This window comes from Pongo pygmaeus, chromosome 12, assembly GCF_028885625.2.
Source record: "Pongo pygmaeus isolate AG05252 chromosome 12, NHGRI_mPonPyg2-v2.0_pri, whole genome shotgun sequence".
Lineage (NCBI taxonomy): Eukaryota > Metazoa > Chordata > Mammalia > Primates > Hominidae > Pongo > Pongo pygmaeus.
The window spans coordinates 108,518,580-108,542,179 of record NC_072385.2 but is presented as its reverse complement, the minus strand read 5'-3'; the positions used below and the strand labels follow the sequence as shown (position 1 = coordinate 108,542,179).

The following is a 23,600-nucleotide window of genomic DNA, read 5'->3' as shown; positions in this document are numbered from 1 at the left end:
ACCACTGCCTCCTGGGTTCAAATGATTCTCCTGCCTCAGCCTCCTGAGTAGCTGGGACTACAGGCATGCACCACCATGCCCAGCTAATTTTTGTATTTTTAGTAGAGATGGGGTTTCACCATGTTGGCCAGGATAGTCTCAATCTCTTGGCCTCATGATCCACCTGCCTTGGCCTCCCAAAGTGCTGGGATTACAGGCGTGAGCCATCGCCCCTGATCTTTTTTTTTTTTTTTTTTTTTGAGATAGGATCTTGCTCTGTTTCCCAAGCTAGAGTGCAGTGGTGTGATCTCGGCTCACTGCAACCTCCACCTCCTGGATTCAAGTGATTCTCATGCTTCAGCCTCCTGAGTAGCTGGGATTACAGACATGCACCACCACATCTGGCTAATTTTTGTATTTTTAGTAGAGACGGAGTTTTGCCATGTTGGCCAGGCTGGTCTTGAACTCCTGTCCTCATGTGATCTGCCCACCTCGGCCTCCCAAAATGCTGGGATTACATGAGTGCTGGGCCCAGCCAACCAGTGAGTCTTTATGTGAGACACTTTAACTAGATAAGCAAATGTGGCCACTAGACCTCTGAGATGGTCCCAAGGGACCCTCCCCTGCATTCATATCCGGGTGGAGTCTCCTCCCCTTCAATGTGGGCTAGGCCTACTGACTCGCTGCTAATGAATCAGACAAGTGGGATATCACTTCCAAGGAGGGGTTATAGAAGACTCTGACTCTCTTCCTGGCTCTCACTCTCTCCTGCTTCCTTGTCCTGGTGAAGCCAGCTGCCATTCTGTGAGCTGCCCTGGGGATGGGCCCTGTGGCAGGGACCAACGGTGGCTTTCAGCCATCAGCCAGCACCAAACTGAGGCCCTGAGTCCAAGGAACCATGAGGATCTGAGTCCTGCCAAGAGCCACGTGCTGCTGGGCCTTGAGGTGACAACGCCTTAATGGCAGCCTTGTGCGAGACACTGAACTGAGGGGTCCGGGAAGACAGCAACTGGGTTGCTGCGAGGTAATCCATACTTGTTATTTATTAGTAAACATGTGTTCTCCCAAGCAGCTACGTTTTGGGTTATGTTGTTGTGCAGCAACAGCTAACTCATATGCTAAGGTTAATTTTTAAAAATACATTATTAGATCAATCCCATATGATGACATTTGATGAAAAGAGAGAGGGTGGATGAATTCTGACATATGCGAGACCAGGACCAGAGGCTCTCAGAGGAACAGGCCAAAGAGCCCAGGAAAGAGGCCTCCAGATGAGACAAGAGGCAGGGATATACGATCGAGAAAAAAACTTCTCTGATTTGGGAATGTGCAGAGGGCCCTAAGTACATCAGCCTGTCCTGACACCAAAAGACTCAACCTCTTCACTTTGTCAATCATGACCAGGGCCTAGAGGCATTTCTCAGCTGCAAACTCAATGACCCTGAAGAATAGGGAAAGCTGCAGGCTTTCTGGCTCTTACCACATCCCAGGTGAGCACTGAGGAGGCAGCGTGCTTCAGTGAAAAGGGCACAGAGTGAGATGTCGGGAGACCTGGGCTCTTCTTTTGATTCTGTAGCACATGCATTTTAAGTTTTCTGGGGCTCAGTCTTATTTGTCAACTGAGGGAACTCAACTGGATAAAAACTGTATTTTTCAGATATAAAATTCTGTGACCTGTGATCTTCGCTAAGTTAACCTCGTCTCAGACATGGCAAGAACCAACACTTTGCTTCAGTTCTGACCATTCTGTCAGTGAGGAATGCTCTTCTGGGGTCCCAGCAGCATCTCGGTCACGTCATGGCATATTCTGCTTCTAACTTTCCTTTCTCACGAGTGGAGTCAGTACCATAGCTGCTGGCCACTTAGGCCTTGTGCAGATGATGCTGATGAGGAGGTGTAGGGAGCAGGATACTCTGTATAAGATGGAACTATCTCAGGAAAGAGTTTGAAATAAGGTCCTTCTAACTAAATAAGTACAAACTGGAGTGTGTGGCGCACATGCAGTCTGAGAAGCCTTCTGTGCACAGCAACATTCCTGACATGCTGACAATCACCTCTGCATCTGGCTGGAGTTTGTTCATTCTGTTTACTTGATAGGCACAGGCCAGACAGAACACGCTAAAAATCAAGATGGAGCACCGCACTGTGCAAATGCACCTCATCTCAAAAGCACAGATGGGCTTTATGTTCAGAGAGGCAGGCCCTTCTCCATGGAGACTGCTGAACACTCCGCTCAATGCGAACCAGTCTAGAATATGCGGCACAGTGGGAGACTTGGGGATGGGGAGGCATCACAGTTGGCACCCTGAGATTAAGGGAAACCTGAGAAACATCTAGAAATCTGCAAAGGTAGAGGAACTAGTCAGGTGGCTCCAAGGATGGGGATATGCTGTCCAACGATGGGCACAAAAGACTCTTGTGCCTCTGGGTTTCAGCTGCCAGGAGAGGGCAATTTGCCTGGAGAAGCAAGGGAAGCTCTGCAATGTGCTACTCTGTGTTTTAAGGTTTCCTGATATAAGGACAGTGGAATCTTGTTGTAGTACAAGCTGTAACAAAGGCTTGAGTCCAGCACAGGCCAATCATGGGTCTAACCAATAACTAAACACAATAAATGTCCTGTGACTCAGGTTCTCTCAATACAGAGGTCCGTTGTATAACAGTTGGAAACAACTCTGTTGCAAATGTAGAGCCAGTGAAACATTACAATCTGATAAGCTCTCTAAACTGCTGGCTCTTCATTTTCAAATCAGCAAAGACCCTGAGAACCCGAGAAAGCTCTGCATCAAGTTCCAAGAAAAGTGTTCAGAAATTACAAATTCAGAGGGTTCATGACCCCAGCAAACTAGCTTGTTTTAGCCCAACATTCATTTTTCATTTGAGGAGGCTGAGGTCAAGAGAGGTCACAAGGTCACACACAAAATCAGTAGATAGGCTAGGACTGGTCCCTGGGTCTGCTAATTGCCTCAAACTGCTAGGAGAAAACTAAGCATATTGGGATCACAGCACAATGTTTCTGAGACTAAAAGGAACATGGATCAGTCTAGACTTCTGACGACTGACACTAACCATGATTTTCCAATAGACAGTCAATTTCATTCCCAGTAAGGAAATGTGAGAAAGGAGAATACAGGGATTATGAAAATCTCTTATCTAAAAAACCAATCTCATGTTGGAGCCAAAACAGGTACAGAAAATGCCAGAGAAGGTGCCCTGAGGACACGGGATCCTTCACCAGCTCTGCATCTGAGCACAGAGGCAGGGACTCACACGCTGTGGCAGAGAGAACTGGCCAGGAGACCAGCTGCACAGAGAGAAAGGCAGTGTCTTTAGTAGGAAAATGATACTGCACTGTTCTTGGCCATGCTTGGGTGGCCCCAGCATGATGCCTGGCACTTAGTAGGGGCTCCAAAAATAGGACTTCCCTTCTTTCTTTTTCCTCATGGAACAGGGAAGAATTTTTAATCCTCCTGGCACACATTATAGTCAGGTAAACAAGGCCAGAGAGACTTAAGGCAAAAAGCCTGACTTTAAGAGTTAATGCCCTCTGCAGAGCATTCATAACTGCATCCCCCTCCACACGCACATGCAACTAAAACTTGGAGCTAAGCTGTTATCATGGTAACAGAATGGAAGACACTTCAGTCTCATTTCTATCTCCCTGACTCATGGACACCTGCCAGGTAGCAGATGGCCTGTGTGGACAATTACCTTCATTTTGCTGCAGTGTATTTAAATTAAACAAAGTGGCCTCTTTGCTGCCGATTTTCAGAGGCCCTCTCAGAGAAACAAAAAACAATGGGAGAGAGTTGCTGCAAGTCTGAAATTTAGGCAACCATGAATGTATAGAGAACTGGGATATGTAGAGAACAGCCTTTGTCCATTTTTTTCTTCAAGAAAAAGTTAAAAACCCCACATAACTATTTTGAGCTGGTGCTGGTGGTGACTGTGCTAGGAAGATGCAGCTGTCTCGTCAAAGTGGAAGTGAAATGAGGGAGAGGTGATGGGGCTATCTGATGCTGCACTGTCGGTCCTGCTGTGAGAACTGGAAATAATTGCCTCACACGACAAGAGTTAAGACTATTGGGAGTTAGGACTGGCAATGGAAGCGCTCAGAGAATGGAGAATGAGGGTGAAGGAGAGAGGCAAGCAAATGGCCGTGAGCAAGGAAGCAGGCAATGAATGTGCCTGGACACCTTTCCTGCTTAGCAGAGGCGCGCACCTGCAAGCTTAAGTGCTGCGGAGTCTTTTATTTATTTTTATTTTCTATTTTTTTCAACGCCCCCGGTCAGCATGAAAGTGGAGTCTTTTAAAGATGAACTTGGCTTCTAGACACTGGGGAGAGGGGCTAAAGAGTTTTATGAAGTCTCTCTTACCACCATTAACACACATTTACCTATCATGTGTCTGTTGGAAGGATGAGGCCACCACAAAGTCTGCCATGGGGTCTCTCTGCAGAGGGGTGACACCTGTTTGTTTCCATATCATGTCAGGAACCTCAGGGCTCACGCATAACCTGTCACTCACTGTGATGGCTGGTGAGGCAAGCTGCGATAAGACAGGAAGCAGCTATTCTAGGACTGCTGGATGATTTGTGATCACGGTGTTGCCAATGGCAGAAAGTTACGGTTCTCGATCTTCATGATTCTGTCCCTATTCAAGTTACACTAAATTATATAGAAGACAAAGCTTATGCTAAGAATTAAAGAGTGAGGGCAAGGTGTACAATTATCTTTCTTAGTAGAAGGAAGAAGGTGTATTAAATTTCTGGGACAAAGAACAACGTATTAAAACTCAAGATAAACCTGTAGATAAAAAGAAAGTTGGAATGTAAACTTTTAGATAGAGAAACTCATAAATTCCAAGACTAGAATTACCTCCTTTCTGTTTGTTTCTCCCAGTTTGCCTAGCCCTATTTGAAAATGGTATCCCACTAGTCTTTTTTTTTTGAGACAGAGTCTTGCTCTGTCACCCAGGCTGGAGTGCAGTGTGCAATCTCCGCTCACTGCAACCTCCACCTCCTGGGTTCAAGCGATTCTTGTGCCTCAGCCTCCAGAATAGCTGGGATTATGGGCGCCCGCCACCACACCGGGCTAATTTTTGTATTTTTAGTAGAGACGGAGTTTCGCCATGTTGGCCAGGGTGGCCTCGAACTCCTGACCTCAAGCGATCCACCTGCCTCGGCCTCCTAAAGTGCTGGGATTACAGGCATGAGCCACTGTGCCTGGCCCGTATCCCACTAGTCTTCACTGCAAGATTTCAAAGCCAGTTCTCTGCAAAATGATGAGAGACCTCACAACCAAGAGAAAAATACCTATACAATGAATGCCGAACACTCAGATTGCATACTAGAAACAAAAACTAGGCTAGGTTCTCAGGAGGATGTGGTCCTTATTCAGACAGCTAAATCTATTAGCAGGAAGGCAGCTGGGACCTATCAGTGGGGTTTTAAAATTCAGTGAGTCTAATTTAAATGTTACTTATGCGTAAGCCAAATTTGTGTGGTGAGGTATGGCACCCTGATTCAACAATGACACTCTGCACTTTGTTAAGTCCCTGTTATATGTAACGTAGTGGTTAGAGTCCAGGCTTTGCAGTTGGATAAACCTAGTTTTTTTTTTTTTTTTTTTTTTTTTTGAGATGGGTTCTTGCTATGTTGCCTAGGTTGGTCTTAAACTCCTGGCCTCAAGCAATCCTCCCATATCAGCCTCCCTTGTAGCTGGGATTACAGGCGTGTGCCACTGTGCCCAGCCTAGATGAACCTAGTTTGGATTCCGGCTGCCATTTACTAGCTGTGTGATCTTGGGCAACTTACCTAACCTCTCTGCACCTAAGGTTCTTTATATGTACAGTGGTGATAACAATATCTACCTCACAGGTTGGTGAGGATGAACATGAAACACCCCACACACTTGGCTCCATAGAGTGACACCTGTTGTTCTTCTACTTTGAAAGGTGCTAGGGGTAGGGGGCTATGCAGCTGAGGCAATGTCTCCACTCTCAGCAGGCCTATCCTGAGGGAGTCAGGTACATATGCAACCAGCACACCAAACGGGATGTAACAGGTGCCACAGCAGAGGAACAGAGGAAAAGCAGCCTGGCCTGACGTTATGGAACAGGGTTAAGTTTGGTAGAAGAGGTGGCAGCTGAGAGTATCTCGAGGGGTACAACTGCAATGGGCAGAAGAGGCTTGGGAAGGGCAAACCAGGCGGGGGAAAGTGCATGACCGAGGCACTGGGCTTGAGAGGAGGCTGTATTGGGGGTGAGACGGGAGTGTGGGGAGCAGGGAAGACCTGTAGCAGGAAAGGAGAAGTGTTGGTGGTGAGCAGCCAGAGCTGTAAATGAGCAGCTGCAGAGTTTATTTAATAGGCCACAGATAAGGGCTGGGCACGGTGGGTCACATCTGTAATCATAACACTTTGGGAGGCTGAGGTGGGTGGATCACCTGCAGTCAGGAGTTCAAGACCAGCCTGGCCAACACGGTGAAACCCCATCTCTCCTAAAAATACAAAAATTAGCCAGGCATGGTGGCATGCAACTGTAATCTCAGCTACTCGGGAGGTTGAGGTAGGACAATCGCTTGAACCTGGGAGACAGAGGTTGCAGTGAGCTGAGATTGTGCCATTGCACTCCAGCCTGGGTGACAAGAGTGAAACTCTGTCGCAAAAACTAAAAAATAATAGGCCACAGATAGGAAAACTACACAACCCGTGGAAAATCCAACTCGCCACCATTATTATTTTTTTTGTTTCTTATTTTTTGAGACAAGAGTTTTGCTCTGTCTGGAGTGCACTGAGGCTGGAGTGCAGTGGCAAGATCATGGCTCACCACAGCCTTGACCTCTTGGGCTCAAGTGATCCTCCCACCTCAGCCTCCCGGGTAGCTGACACCATGCCTGGCTAATTACTGTATTTTTTGTAGAGGTGAAATTTTGCCATGTTGCCCAGGCTGATTTCAAATGCCTGGGCTCAAGTGACCCATCTGCCTCGGCTTCTCAAAGTGCTGGGATTATAGGCGTGAGCTACCATGCCTGGCCCAACTAACCACCATTAAAAATAAAATGTTCTGGCCGGGTGTGGTGGCTCATGCCTGTAATTCCGGCACTTTGGGAGGCTGAGGTGGGCAGATCACTTGAGGTCAGGAGTTCAAGACCAGCCTGACCAACATGGTGAAACCCCATCTCTACTAAAAATACAAAAATTAGCTGGGTGTGGCTGCGGGCGCCTGTAATCCCAGCTACTTGGGAGGCTGAGGCAGGAGAATCACTTGAACTGGGAAACAGAGGTTGCAGAAAGCCAAGATTACGCCACTGCACTCCAGCCTGGGCGACAGAGCAAGACTCTATCTCTAAATAAATAAATAAATAAAATGTTCTATTTTTTTTCCACCACCAGTTTTGCTTTTTGTTTTGTTGTTGTTTTTTTTTTTAACAGACCATGAGCCAAGAATGATTTTTACATTTTTTAATGGTTACATTTTAAATGGTTATATAGTACCTACATAATATCTGGTTTGGCCTGGAAAGCCTGAAATATTTACTGTCTAATCTTTTAAGAAAATGCCTGCTGACTCCTGCTACAGGCAAAGGCAAGAGGAGCTGGTGAAGGTTTCTAAGGAGGGGAGGGATGTGGCCAGTCTGGTCTGTGCTCAGGAATCAAGGTCTGGGCAATGGCATGGAGGGACTGAGAAACGAGAGACAGGAGACAGGAGTTCTATCAATAAAGTGGCTTTTCCAAAACCAGGTGACAGATAATGGAGGCTGGAATGAGGTATAGGAATAAAAGAGGGAGAGCAACTTTTGGGAGAAAAAATGGACTTGAAGTTGGCAACTGAGAGGGAAGAGCAGGAGGCTGGCGATGGCTGGCAGGGATATGGTGGGTGCTGATAACCGCATCAACAGAAGCAGGAAATACGTGCAGAGGAGGGATCTGTGGGGTCCCACCCTTCCCATAGCCAAACCTCAGAATAAGGGGTTCTGAGAACGCTGTGGAGGAACATATTTGTATCACAGGAAAAGGTTCTCTGGACTCAGAGCAGGGCTTCCAATTAACAAGGGGGCAATTTTACCTGCTAGGGACCTGAGAGTGGAGGCTACTACTGGTGCTTAGTGGGTAAAGTTAAGGATGCTGCTAAACATCCTTAATAGCCTGACCAACATGGAAAAACCCTATCTCTACTAAAAATACAAAAAAAATTAGCCAGGTGTGGTGGTGCATGCCTGTAATTCCAGCTGCTTGGGAGGCTGAGGCAGGAAAATCGCTTGAACCTGGGAGGCGGAGGTTGCAGTGAGCTGAGATCGTGCCATTGCACTCCAGACTGAGCAACAAGAGTGAAACTCTCAAAAAAAAAAGAGAGTTCGAGACCAGCTTGGCCAACATTGGCCAACATAATGAAATCCCATCTCTACCAAAAAAACACATATGTTTTTCTATAATACATATAACAACTACTTGCAAAAAGAGAGTTATCTGGCTCCGAATGTCACTAATGCTGAGAATGAGAAGGATGGCTGAGGGTGACTTAGTCATGAGGTCCTACAGAGGATGGTCTGCCCAGGGCTATTTTCCTGGGCAGTGAGCTGCTGTGGAAAGAAGGGTAGGCAGCCAGCATCCTCAGGTTAGTTAGACCTTCAAGGGGCCCAAGAATAGACTGCCGTATCTTCTGCACAGTTGGGATGTCCTGGGATGGCTACAGATCTGAGAGTCTCCTAGAATCTCTCTTGACTTTCTGAGGTCTGAGCAGGTTAAAAATTGGAGTTGAAATTTCCAATGTGAAAGCAATTAATAGAGAATTGTATATACATTTAAATTAATAATACATAATAATAAAAGTACTGAAGGGTTTATGGTTAGCCATCTGTGCAGAGCAGTGGTGAGCTGGCATGGATCCTTATTATAATAAAAGTACCACTTTAGCAAATGACATGACATTTCTCAAAAGAAGATATACAAATGGCCAACAAACATGAAAAAATGCTCAACATCACTAACCACCAGGGAAATGCAAATCAAAACCACAATGAGATACCACCTTACCCCTGCAAGAATTGTCATTATTGAAATATCCAAAAACAATATACTTTGGCATGGATGTGGTGAAAAGGGAATGCTTACACACTGCTGGTGGGAAAGTAAATTAGTACAACCACTATGGAAAATAGGATGGAGATTCTTTGAAGAACCAAAAATAGACCTACCATTTGATCCAGCAATCCCACTACCTGGTATCTACCCAAAGGAAAAGAAGTCATTATATGAAAAAGACACATGCACACATATGTTTATTGCAGCCCAATTCACAACTGCAAAGATAAAGAACCAACCTAAGTGCCCATCGACCAATGAGTGGATAAAGAAAACGTGGTAGTATATATACAACATGGAATACTACTCAGCCATAAAAAGGAATGGAATATCTTTTGCAGCAACCTGAAAGGACCTGGAGGCTACTTTTCTAAGTGGTGTATCTCAGGAATGGAAAACCAAATGCTGTGTGTTCTCACTTATAAGTGGGAGCTAAGCTATGAGTATGCAAAAACACACAGAGTGATATAATGGACTATGGAGACTCAGAAGGGAGAGGCTGGGAGGGGGGGAGAAGGATAAAAAACTACATATTGGGTGCAATGTACACTAGTTGGGTGATGAGTGCACCAAAATGTCAGAATTCACCACTAAATCACTCATCCATGTAACCAAAAACCACTTGTACCCCAAAAGCTGTTGTAATAAAAAAATATTTAACAAAGTACCACTTGGCTGGGCATGGTAGCAACACTTTGGGAGGCTGAGGCAGGTGGATCACTTGAAGTCAAGAGTTTGAGACTGGGCAGGTGCTGTGGCTCACACCTGTAATCCCAGCACTTGGGGAGGCTGAGGTGGGTGGATCACCTGAGGTCAGGAGTTCGAGACCAGCCTGGCCAACATAGAGAAACCCCGTCTCTACTAAAAATACAAAAAAATTAGCTGGGTGTGGTGGTGCATGCCTGTAATTCCAGTTACTTGGGAGGCTGAGGCAGGAGAATCACTTAAACCTGGGAGGTGGAGGCTGTGGTGAGCCAAGATCGTGCCATTGCACTCCAGCCTGGGCAACAAGAGCGAGACTCTGTTTCCAAAAAAAAAAAAAAAAAAAAAAAAAAAGAGTTCAAGACCAGCTTGGCCAACATAATGAAATCCCAGCTCTATCTCCCCCAAAAAACCAATAAAAATTAGTTGGGTGTGGTGACATGCACCTGTAGTCCCAGCTACTCAGGAGGCTGAGGCAGGAGAATCGCTGGAACCCAGGAGGTGGAGGTTGCAGTGAGCCAAGATCACACCATTGCACTCCAGCCTGGACACCAGAGTGAGACTCCGTCTCAAAAAAAAAAAAAAAAAAAAAAAAAAAAAAAAAAAAAAAAAAAAAAAAAGCACCACTTTAGCTGCAGTTAACTGCATTGCCTGTAATTTTATAAAATAGCCTTCTACTTTTCTTTTTTTAAACATCAGGGCATCTATATTGCAGCTCCAAATGCATACTGCCAAACTATGATTAGGAGTAAATGGAGAAGAGTGTAAGAGTCTATAGAACTTGTTATAACACGCATCTTTTAGCTGAAACTAAGCAGATGTTCTTTTCCATGAAGGACGCTCCAAATCTTAGCATTATCGTTACTATGGAATATCAGAACCAACCTGAGGGTCAGTTATAAAACCTGTTACCCTAGAGATTGGTACAGCTTCATGATTTGACGAAACGCCTCCAGATGCTCTCAGAGTGAAGTTATGGAGACAATCCCATGCTGAGAGAAGATGCCGGGGTGAGGCACAACAGAGAGGAAGAATGCCAGGGAAACCTGTCCTGCTGGGGACATGGCCAAGAATCACGCAGGTGAGCCACAGAAGGGCATCAGGGATGCAGCTGATGTTTTCTTAGGATATTTTCTTGTGTCTGGAAAAGTGGCAGGTGGGAGGCTGGCATGAATAAACCCTGGGGAAGAAGTTATTGAAAGAAAACCTAGACACTGAAGTAAGGGCCACAGGATTTCCAAGTCAGGAAGGGAGAAATCAGTGAAATAAACCCAGCTGGAATTCATTCATTCATTCATTCACTCATTCCTCTATAGGCGAGGACCCAAATAGATCTCTATAGACCCTTCTAGGTTTACAGCCTTTCTCCAGAGTACCAACTGGTACAATGATGAAAGGATCCAAGAATTGTGGAGCTGGAAGTTTACTGATGAGGAAAATGAGGTTTGTAAAGGTTACATGCTTGTTTAGATGAAAAAGAAATGGGATTTAGCCGGCAAGACTCAATTAGTGAGAAGGGCAGTCCATTCACGTGTAATTCACAGATTTAAGATTTGCATCTTTGTTCAGTAGAGTGACATTATTTGACAGGAGGTGGTGCTGAGGGGGTTGGACAGGACAAAGCCCACTTTTCAGAGTTGGGTGGACTTTACTACTGTATTGAACATTTTCTTTCCCAAGTTGCTGATAACTTCCTTATTGTCAAATTCACGGGCTTCCTTGTCTTACTGTCTTACTAACTTCCTCCTTCTTGCAACTATCTGGGCTTCCAAGAGAACCGACGGTCCTTCTCCTGCCTCCTTTTTCTTCTTTTTGTCTACTATGGGTTTTCCCTAAGGCTCACGTTTATGGTTTCAATCCTCATTTTGTGTTTAAGAGTTCCAAGTCTACATTGCTAGCCCTGTTTTCCCATTGAAATTTCAGTTGCGCATATCCAAATATCTAGCAGATCTTTTTGCTTGACTGCCTGGCTATGGGACGTAATAGCATGTCCAAAATCAGATCAAAGTCCCCTCCTAACCCAGATCATGTCTCTATTTTCACTTGTTCAGTAAATGACACCCATCATTTTCCTAGATTCTTAGGCTCCAAGCCTACAAATCATTTTTTCTTCATCCTTTTCTGTTAATGCTTTGCTGAGATTCAGTCTGTAGTATTCTGGGGGAGGCAGTGTGTCCTAGGAATTCAATATTCTTCCAGTGGAAGAATTTCTCCAGTTGGCTGAGGAGATAATTTTTTTGGAGGCCCTGAAGGATAGTTTTCATATGCTGTGTGCATTCTGGTCAGGAGAGGAAAAGACAGAAATATAGCACAGGAGGGAAGTTTAGGAAGTAGGTAAGGAAATCTCTCAGCCTGACATTGATGAGTGATGAAAAATATTGGGGGATGTGGCATACACCCCAAAGCTACCTTTCCCTTGTATCCTCGGACCCTTGTTAGGTGCTCAGGGAGTTTTGGGGGAGTGAAATACAAACACCCATCCCCCATCCCGATCACGCAAGACAGGACCATCTGGAAATGAACCTTCTGGTTATGCAAGACTAAGTTCCTGAACATAAAAGAAACCAAAACCATTTTTGTTCATCTATGATGCTTTCCTAGAAACATCTTGATGAAAAGAGGGGAAATGACAACAAAAATAACTCGGGGAAGTCTGAATTATATGAGGTATTCAAACTTTATCAGGTCCCGAGAGACACAGGTATAGGGCTTCAGTCACGCCACCCTGCCATGACGGGGGGGCAATGGTTTAAAGGCATTTTGTTACTGACTAGCTGCTTCACTCATTAGTTTCATGATCCTGGAATGTGCCATAAAAAGAACAATGTAAAGATAATCAATAGCTTATGTTATTATTTTTTAAAAACTTATCTGGCCTGTGATGCAACCCTCAGGAGATCCTGAGAACACGTGCCCTGCTTATGTTACTTTAATGTAAGTTCTTGGTAAACAACTTAGGAACTGCCTTTTCATTTTTTTTTTAAACCCACTGTAACTGCTGCTAATCAGAATGTATATTCAGGGCAATTTGAATCTTTGCTCCTGGGGGGCCATCCTCAAGCTTTCGGCTCAAATAGACTTATACTTAATCATAAAGAAAAGCCATAGCTGGACGTGGTGGCTCATGGCTGTAATCCCAGCACTTTGGGAGGTCGAGGCAGGCAGATCACCTGAGGTCAGGAGTTTGAGACTAGCCTGGCCAACATGGCGAAACCCCATCTCTACTATAAATACAAAGATTAGCCGGGCATGGTGGCATGCGCCAGTAATCCCAGCTACTTGGTAGGCTGAGGCAGGAGAATCACTTGAACCCAGGAGGCAGAGGTTGCAGTGAGCTGAGATCATGCCATTGTACTCCAGACTAGGCAAGAAGAGTGAAACTCCATTTCCAAAAAAAAAAAAAGAAAAAGAAAAACCAAACCTATTTTTAGTATTGTAGTGATATTTCCTCTTTTTGGAAAAAAAATAACAACAAACTGCCAGCTCCCTACGGTGAGTACAGGTGACAAGACCAATGGATGAATACACCCTGCTGACTCTTGCGAGGCCATGCGTGGGAGGGAGCTAGCAGTAGCAGACAGTCTATGCACATATCCTGGGACTGCGACCCAGGATAAAGGTTTGTGAGAGAGTCCTACGTATAGCACAGCGATCCTCATTTACCAACAGACATCTGTATAGTTTGCCAACTTAGGAGGGCTGCAGTGGTGCCTGAGGCCCAGGATACCACTGACCCAGCTTGTGTTTCTGCATTTAAGGTATCATGTCAACCATGAAATAACTTTCAGACTATTTGATGGTGGTATTTGTGTACGATTTCTCTTTTTATCCTCCAAAAGGCCAGGCTCACTGTCTTGAACATATATAGTAAAACACTGCTAAATAAATAAATGAATGGCAATCGTTTGCCTTTTGGGAAGTAGACTCAGGCTTCTATTTCGGAGGATTAAGAGCCAGGGAGCCCAGAAGATTGCAGAAGCATGTGAATCTGAATCGCTTCCCAGTGAGACTATATCCAAAGTCTAAGAAGGGAACATGACCCATGAGGCATGCTAACATCAAGGGGTTCACTAACCATCTTTTTAATGGCCAAAGAGGTTTCTTTTTCTTGTTGCGTAGGTTTGTTTTTTTGAAAGTACTTTCTCTTAAACTTACAAAGTTAGTATTCATGAGGTTTATGTGAGCCCTTGTGGGTCGACCATTGCTAACTAAACATTAAGTGCCCTTCCTTTGAGGTATATTTGGTATAGCTGTTATCAGAAATGGGGGCTTCCTGGAGCCAGGCCAAACCATGCTCTCTTTGGTATAGCTGTAGGTGGATATTTGTCTGGGTCTTGGAAATCAGATAGGGCATGATGGCAAGATCCCACGTGACAGCCAAACTCACTGAAGTAAAAGGAAAGGTCCCAAGTCTGGCAAAGTTCTCTTAGCTAATTCCCCAAGATTCCACTAATTACATTATTTTCAGAGTGCCAGGTATATTATCCTTTGGACCACTGCCCCATTACCTAAGCTGGGCCAAGGCCACCCTGAAGGAGCTTCCTATCCTTACATAACTTTTACTGTCTAAAGTTACAGTCTTTAAGCCTGATGATCATTATATAAAATGTTCTATGAAACGTATATAAAGTTTTTTTAAGTCTTTAAGCTGGATGATCATTATTAGATAATTAACTTCTAATAGGAGAGATCAGATAAATGTTGGAGGAAACATATCCTTCATGAATAAACAGAACCCCTTTCCTTGGATAGCTCAGTGAATGTGGTATTAGAGATCCAGCAGTGAAATTTTACGGTGCACTGAGTCACTGGGAAAAATGGAACCCTAAAATGTTCCTAGAATGAACTTGTACATCTGAACTCTTTCCAGACTAGGATTGGGATATTGTTTGATCGAGACCAGAGTGGCCCATAGCTCAAGTGTGCCAATGGTCATAAACACCATTGCCAGTAGGGACCTAATCAGTCTGTGGTGACCCTAGTGTCCCTCTGTAACATGCTGATGAATCCTACAACAATATTTCTGACTGCAAGTGCTGCGTTTTTACTGAGCAATATTTAAAATATTTTCAAATGATGCAAATAACTATAGATACCCTGCATTTTATAGATTATTATCTTTAAAAGATAAGGTGATTTTTATGCTATGTGTCAGTGTATTTTCTTTAGACAGAAATAACAATATTAATAATTAATAATAATACTAATCAGCTTGGTGTTTGTATTTTTTTGGTAACAAAATTTTTTCAGATTCCTTTTTTAAAAAATTATTTTCATTATTTGCTTTCTTGGGAAATCAGACTCCTTTTTTTTATATACTTTAAGTTCTAGGGTACATGTGCACAACGTGCAGGTTTGTTACATATGTATACATGTGCCATGCTGGTGTGCTGCACCCATTAACTCGTCATTTACATTAGGTATATCTCCTAATGCTATCCCTCCCCTCTCCCCCCACGACAGGCCCCAGTGTGTGATGTTCCCCTTCTTGTGTCCAAGTGTTCTCATTGTTCAATTCCCACCTATGAGTGAGAACATGCAGTGTTTGGTTTTTTGTCCTTGTGATAGTTTGCTGAGAATGATGGTTTCCAGCTTCATCCATGTCCCTACAAAGGACACAAACTCATCCTTTTTTATGGCTGCATAGTATTCCATGGTGTATATGTACCACATTTTCTTAATCCAGTCTATCATTGTTGGACATTTGGGTTGGTTCCAAGTCTTTGCTATTGTGAATAGTGCTGCAATAAACATACGTGTGCATGTGTCTTTATAGCAGCATGATTTATAATCCTTTGGGTATATACCCAGTAATGGGATGGCTGGGTCAAATGGTATTTCTAGTTCTAGATCCTTGAGGAATCGCCACACTGTCTTCCACAATGGTTGAACCAGTTTACAGTCCCACCAACAGTGTAGAAGTGTTCCTCTCCAGCACCTGTTGTTTCCTGACTTTTTAATGATCGCCATTCTAACTGGTGTGAGATGGTATCTCATTGTGGTTTTGATTTGCATTTGTCTGATGGCCAGTGATGATGCGCATTCTTTCATGTGTCTGTTGGCTGCATAAATGTCTTCTTTAGAGAAGTGTCTGTTCAGATCCTTCGCCCACTTTTTGATGGGGTTGTTTTTTTCTTGTAAATTTGTTTGAGATCTTTGTAGATTCTGGATATTAGTAGCCCTTTGTAAGATGAGTAGATTGCAAAAATTTTCTCCCATTCTGTAGGTTGCCTGTTCACTCTGATGGTAGTTTTTTTTTTCTGAGACGGAGTCTCGCTCTGTCGGCTGGAGTGTAGAGTGCAGTGGCGCGATCTCGGCTCACTGTAAGCTCCGCCTCCTGGGTTCATGCCATTCTCCTGCCTCAGCCTCCCGAGTAGCTGGGAATGCAGGCGCGTCACCACGCCCAGCTAATTTTTTCTATTTTTAGTAGAGACAGGGTTTCACAGTGTTAGCCAGGATGGTCTTGATCTCCTGACCTTGTGATTCACCTGCCTGGGCCTCCCAAAGTGCTGGGATTACAGGCATGAGCCACCATGACCGGCCCAGATTCCTTTTGATAAAGGATATTTCTGAGCTATAATTTAGTCTCCTGAATGGATCTATCTGGGAGTGCCTTGAGCAAAATCACTGCTATAGGTACGTGAACTAGTTATGTCCCTTATAATTAATACAATTATTAATTCATACAGAGTATAAGTCAAAATCTTATAAAATTGGTTAATATTGGTTATCATTCAACAAATATTTATTGAGTATCTACTGTATGGCAGGCTGGGCTAGAGGCGGGGGATATAATAGTGAAAAAGGCAGACATGGTCCTTTAATCGCCATCTGACGATGATGATAGGCCTAACTGACCCGCACTCAACTGACGCGACCTAATTCCTGAGCCTGTTAAACTGCAGGGTAAATCATGGGCTGAACAGTCACTCAGTGAAGTCTTATCTGAAATAGCCAGGCAGTTTGCCCCTCATTATAACCCTTAGATCTGAGAAAAGAGAAGGGAAAGAGGGGGGAAGAGAGAGAGGAAAGACAGAAGAATGTCAGTGGAGGTACTGACGCCACTCAAAGCACCACAAAAGTGGCTGAAGCTGAAGGCAGAATCACGGCACCCAAGCTTTTAAAGTAACAGTTATTGTCCATTTCTCTCGTTTCCCAAATGCCAAAGTAACCCTGTGATACTATGATATAACCAATACATATTTGGTCTCCATCCCAGGTTCCTGGCATAAGAGCTTCTTTTTTTTTTTTTTTGAGACAGAGTCTCGCTCCATTACTCAGACTGGAGTGCAGTGGTGTGATCTTGGCTCACTGCAACATCCGCCTCCCAGGTTCAAGCGATTCTCCTGCCTCAGCCTCCCGAGTAGCTGGGACTATGGGTGCATGCTACCATGCCCGGCTAATTTTTGTATTTTTAATAGAGATGGGGTTTCACTATGTTGGCCAGGCTAGACCAGAGCTTCTAAAACCCGTGGAATGTCCAGAGTGATATGCGTGTATTTTGCATGCTAATGAGATGACCGGGCTTCGGGAATCTTAGATAGCTTCAGGATGGGGACTGGTTGCCAGAAAGACCATGGCATTATTAGAGGGTTGAAACTTTCAGCCCCTTCCACCAGGCCTTGGGGCGGGGAGAGGGGCTGAAGATTGAGTTAATCACCAATGGCCAATGAATGAATCAATCATGCATACATAATGGAACCTCCATAAAAACCCTAACAGAGGGGTTCAGAGAGCTTCCGGTTGGTGAGCATGTCTGTATGCCAGGAGGTGGTATATACCCCAACTCCATGGGGACTGAAGCTCCTGGACCCTTCTGGAACTTGCCCTGTGTAGATCGTCACCTTAGATGGTCACCTGTGCCCTTATAATAACCTTTAAAATCACTAGTAATAGTGAGTAAAGTGCTTCTCAGAGTTTCATGAACCATTACAGCAAATTATTGAACCTGAGGAAGGGGCTGTGGGAGCCCTGATTTGTAGCCAAGTTGGACAGAAGTGTGGGTAATCTGGAGAACCACTACTTGTGATTGGTGTCTGAAGTGTGAGGCACTCCTGTGGGACAGAGCCCTTAACCTGTGGGCTCTGCCCTAACTCCAGGTAGTGTCAGAATTGAATTAAATCGTAGGACACCCAGCTGGTGTCTGCAGAGAACTGAATTTTTTGGCGTAAGAAACCTACACATTTGGTGTCAGAGTGTTATCTGGGTAGAAAGCGATCCTGGTCGTAGTAAGTAGTAAATCCCTAAAGGGGAATGAAGCAAGAAGGTGGACGCTATCAAAAGTTCTCTATAATGGATTTACAGAGCCCGTTTTGGGAAGCACATCTAATAAACTCTTCATTTTAAAAGTCTTTTACAATTCTTTTCTTTTTAAAATTTTGGCCGGGCGTGATGGCTCACGTCTGTAATCCCAGCACTTTGGGAGGCCAAGGCGAGCGGATCACCTGAGGTCAGGAGTTCAAGACCAGTTTGGACAACATGGCAAAACCCCATCTCTACTAAAAATACAAAAATTAGCCCGGTGTGGTGGTGGGCGCCTGTAATACCAGCTACTTGGGAGGCTAAGGCAAGAGAATCACCTGAACCCAGGAGGCGGAGGTTGCAGTGAGCCAAGGTCGCACCACTGTACTCCAGCCTGGGTGACAGAGCAAGACTCTGTCTCAGAAAAAAGAAAAAAATTTTCCCTTCTTGCAAGCTAACAAGTCATACAATTATTTTCTTACCCATTTAGGGTAAGACATTCTGATAGGAAAGAAATTAAACTACACCAGCCAGAACCTGGAAGGAAAGAAGGAAGGAAGGAAGGAAGAAAAGAAGGAAGGAAGGAAGGAAGGGTGGGTGGGTTAGGGTTACTTCATAGTTCTGTGTTAAATACTCCTACGTTTTTGCCTGTCACTCAATAATGGTGGGGATTAAACAGAAGCTAGTTCTAAAGCTTTATAGTCTCTTCAGTTGTACATCTGAAAAACATTGAATTACATAAAGTCATTCAGTCCAAATTTGAGCCTCAGAGCTGAACTTAGATGGGTCTAGTTTAAACCTGTGAAGTGGACAGAAGGATATTTCTATCTAAGTCAACAGAGCAGCACTTCTTACCTCATACCATGGTGGGGAAAGCTGAGGAAAAAACAAATTGTACCAATTCACGCTATGGACAGTCCTATGAGACTGTAAGGACTTGGACATGAGCTCAGGCCCCTGGCCATGGAGAACTCCCAAGATACACCTACAGTGGCTCATTAGAGGCAGGCTTCAGCAGTCTAGGTTCTCATTTTGCCAACTTCAAGGGGATGGTGATCTCACACAGAATGAAAGGTCACTGAAACGGACACGTTATTTAATCCCCTGTCTGCTCAAGGCTAGCTTTAAATTGACCTGAGAACTAATATCACAGCAGTGGCAATTCCTGTTTCTTGGATTACATGGTAATCCATAAAAATTTTAAAAATTAAATGTCTACTGGAAGCTCTACTGCTACCACTAAGACCAATATCCACAATGCCTGCCCTCTTCTGAAAGAGTTTTCAGGTGAGGTGTAGGGCGTTTCCAGTCTGTGCTCACTTGGAGCAGGCACACGCAGAAAGAGATCAGAAGATGCTGTGCTAGTCTGGGCAGACTGTTGGAAGTAGGTTTCCAGCAAGTAGCTACAACTGCAAAGTGCATCTCTGGGGTATGGAGGGCTGAAGAGAAGGAGGGGACGCTAGTGGTCAGCAACAACAGGTGAAGTGACACCCTGGATCATCAGGAAGGGAATACTTCATAACAAGGGGATGAGACCATCAGGAGCTGGAAGGATAAGTAGTCTCCTTCCTCTCCCTCCAACAGTCTCACTCATTTGTCTACTTGGGGGAGGTATTTCCAACATCTGCTTCTCTGGGACTTCCGGACAAACTGGAGGATTAGACTTCCCAGCCCCCTTGAGGTGAAATGGGGTCATGTGACTTGCTCTGGCCAATGAAATGGAGAGGAAGTGATGCGTGTCTCTTCCTGGAAGAAGCATGTAATGGCTGGGCTTGATTTCCATCCTGTTCGGCTTTGCCCATGTAAATGTACCTACTGATGCAGAAGCACCAGAAATGGAAACAATAAACTCTGTGTGAATGAAGAAAAAAGCAAAACCAAACCTAGCAAAAACCAAAACAAGTGCACTTTGGTTCCACGAAAGCCATCAGATTTCTGGGTTGTCGGCCACTCTTGATGCCATGCGCCATCTTCTTTCCCCCTGACAGTCTGTCTCCTCCATACCCTCTTCTCACCTCCTCCCCTCACTACCGATCTCTTCTTTCCTTTCCTCTCGCCTTTACTCTATGGTCCCATTGCTCTCCTAGCTAGAAATTATAATGTTTTATATTCCTAACCTAAAACATATATACATTTGTATTTTTTTAAAAAATGGGTAGGCCGGGCGTGGTGGCTCACGCCTGTAATCCCAGCACTTTGGGAGGCAGAGGCAGGCGGATCATGAGGTCAGGAGTTCGAGACCAGCCTGGCCAATATGGTGAAACCCTGTCTCTACTAAAAATACAAAAATTAGCTGGGCGTGGTGGTGCATCCCTGTAGTCCCAGCTACTCAAGAGGCTGAGGCAGGAGAATCACTTGAACTTGGGAGGCGGAGGTTGCAGTAAGCCGAGATCATGCCACTGCACTCTGGCCTGGGAGACAGAGCAAGACTCTGTCTCAAAAAAAAAAAAAAAAAAGCAAATTTTTAAAATTAAACGTTTTATATTTCTCTCCCAAAGGATAAAAAAACTCCAAGGTAAACGAAAACTCAGCTTCAGCTTAAAAAATGTATGCTTTGAAACCTTACTATGTTATATAAACATATGGTGCTAATATTGTAGATAAGCCTGCAATTGACTTTCTTGTGTGGGTCAGTGGCTATCACAAAAAACAGAAATAAACATAAACCTCCCCCAAACACCATGCAATAGCCACACAGCTCAGAAAAACCCGAGCTCCGTCTGGAGTAGGTTCTGAACAGGAAATCACTGCAAGTGGAGTCAGTGTCTCAGTCGTCGTCAGTAATTTTGTTAAGAAGGCTGGCACAGCCCCAGCATCCAGAAGCCTAGTCGAGACTGCAGGACATCTATAGTTAGCAAAAGAAGTCCTCATTTTCATGCACATTCATTCATGACATGAGGTCACCCCAGCACCCTGAAAGTTGTTTCAAGCAATTAAAATCACTCCAGACACACAACAGCAGAGAATGAAAGAGCAGGAAAATGCAATGGTAGCCTGGCTAATCATGCACACTTCAATGCGCACAACAGATGGGTACTTACAAGCTCTGGTTTTAAGTAAGAACATGCTCTACTGGGTAAACATGCCTTGAACTTTTAGGCCATTTTACAACACCATGGGGAGAACCACTGGGGATTTTACACATAAAACCCTCTTCAGAGATGATGTGCAGGGAGAAGAGGAGAAACATTTATATGAAGAAAGGAAGAACGTGCAAAAGGAGCAAGAGTCCGACGGGAAATTCCGAAGTTCACTTACTGCCTGCTTTTGCTCTTCCTCCTGAGGTGTTGAAGATGAAAAAAAAGGCAGAGGAAAAAAGGAGAGAAATTAATGCCCATCACCACAAACATTGGGAAGAAATGATAGAAAAATCAGGCAAACCAGGCCAGGCCCACGGGTGCTGAGATCAAAGGCCCCGTCCCCCACAGGAGCATCAGAGGACGAAGCAAGCAGCAGGCCTCGGCCCGGTGAGTGATTCAATGCTAACTCCTAGAGCTAGAAGGAAAGAACCTTAGAAACCACCTCGCCAACGTTCTTACTACAGATCAAACAGGCCTAGAGGGCCTGACCTGCCTAAGGTTCACATAGCTATTTAGGGGAATCTGAAAGAGGAAGTGCAACCATAACTTGAAATTCTAATAATAATTCTATATTCATCACTCATGATATTCACATGTGTTTAGGTACATTTATCGAGGCAAGTGGTTTTCGATGCATGGAACACAGACCAGCAGCATCGGCATCACCTGGGAACCTGTCAGAGATGTAAACTTTGTGCCTCACCCTATCCCCACCAAACCGAAGCTCTAGGGGTGGGGCACAGCAATGCGTTCAATCTTGTCTCTGATTCTGGTGCATACAAGTCTGAGACCCACTGCTCTCATCACTTCCCAACTAGCAATTCTGCCCACGACAGGTTCTTTTCTTATTTGGTCCCCTCTCCACACTAAACATGTTGGAACTGTACCCCCGTCTACTTGCTTTCAGGCACAGTCTTTTTTTTTTTTTTTTTCAGTGAGTCCCATACACACCCACTTCCCCCAGTAAACTGGAAACTGTTTGGAGACCCTGAAAGGTCATTCAAAAAAGAATTCTTGACCTCAGTTTTTCATTAATTCAATACAGGTTTATTTAGTACCTCTTATGCAGAAAGCACTGGAAACATAAAGAAATGGTCTCTGTCATCTAAATCTATCTATCTATCTATCTATCTATCTATCTATCTATCTATCTATCGATCTATCTATCTATCTATTGAGACAGAGTTTCACTCTTGTTGCCCAGGATGGAGTGCAATGGTGCGATATGGGCTCACTGCAACCTCCACCTCCGAGTTCAAACGATTCTCCTGCCTCAGCCTCCGGAGTAGCTGGGATTACAGGTATGTGTCACCATGCCCGGCTAATTTTGTATTTTTAGTAGAGATGCGGTTTCACCATGTTGGTTAGGCTGGTCTCTAACTCCTGACCTCAGGTGATCCGCCTACCTTGGCCTCCCAAAGTGCTGGGATTACAGGTGTGAGCCACTGCACCTGGCCAATCTCTGTCTTTTAGAACCTTATGGTGATGGAACATAGAGCAGGCACTTGCTGGCTATTAGCTGACTGCCCAAATGAATGCACTATCAGACACTGTAGGAAAAAGGATAAAGAGAACACTTTCGAGTTTCTCTTTCTTCAGTTCTTTGCTACTCAACTACTCTGTCTTTTAATGGGTCTCTTCCACTTCCTCCTTCTATGCCTCACCATGGGTCACTGTAGTCAGGGAGACTCAGCTCTTTGGCTTAGTATGTAAATCTAAAAGCTGTGCAATGGTTCTATTTAAATTGGACCAATCCGTGCAGCCAGTCTTTACTGAACATGTACGTGCCTAGGAAGTCTTAGGAATGGGTAAGTGCTCCTGCTCCCACACAGTCTACAGACCTGGGTGCAATGGTGAGAAAGACCTCAGTAAAGCAAAGGAATTACGAAAGGGAGAGGGTGAGTAAACACTTGGAGAACATAATTTTTATTACTGCAAGGGACAGACAGGGACTAGAAATAAATGGGCACCGAGAAATCTCTTAAGGAGACTCCCAACTCAGCACAGGAAGGTGCTCTTCACAATCAAAGCCAGATGCTGGATGCCTGACCAAAGCCAAACTCACAGAAGCCCAGGCACAGAGTGCTGAACACTGGCTCTGGCAGCGGGAAGGAATCAGAGCACTTCTGCTTTTGCACCTGCTTTGCAGTTAGGAAGCAAGCACTCTTCCTTGCCAGACTTCCCTTTGGGGCAGGACACTTTTCTTATATTCATGAGGCAAGGCAAACAGTCATAGGACAGTTATTAAACAATTATAAAATGTGTTTTCATTGCTGGCACTGTGTTGAAGTGGAAAGTGTGATGGTTGGGGAGCGATGGGGCAATCCTAACAGGCTGAAATTGTATCCGAGGTCAGAAGACCAGTATGTAATTTCTTAGAACTGTTTCTAAGACAACTCCCTACTTTCACAGTTTTCTCCAGGTTTGGTATTAAAGAGAACACTGCTGTGGCTCAACAGAATAAGGAAATTTCAGAAAGCAATGTTTCATACTTGGACATCTGGTGATTGCAATTTAA

General features: G+C 44.5%; 1 protein-coding gene across 16 annotated transcripts in view; it reads right to left on the bottom strand.

Moving 5' to 3' along the window:
- Positions 1-23,600, bottom strand: part of DTNB (dystrobrevin beta) — a 295,200-nt gene that overhangs the window by 22,232 nt on the left and 249,368 nt on the right. For 10 of the 16 annotated variants that reach the window (XM_063648879.1, XM_054474818.2, XM_054474830.2 and 7 more), the window contains one exon: positions 21,261-21,281. The exons of 5 other annotated variants lie outside the window; for them this stretch is intronic. In XM_063648879.1, coding sequence (XP_063504949.1) covers positions 21,261-21,281 — 21 coding nt within the window. Of the gene's footprint in view, positions 1-10,331; positions 19,818-21,260; positions 21,282-23,600 lie in introns of those variants that run through there. One more of the 16 variants, XM_063648880.1, reaches the window with a different exon arrangement.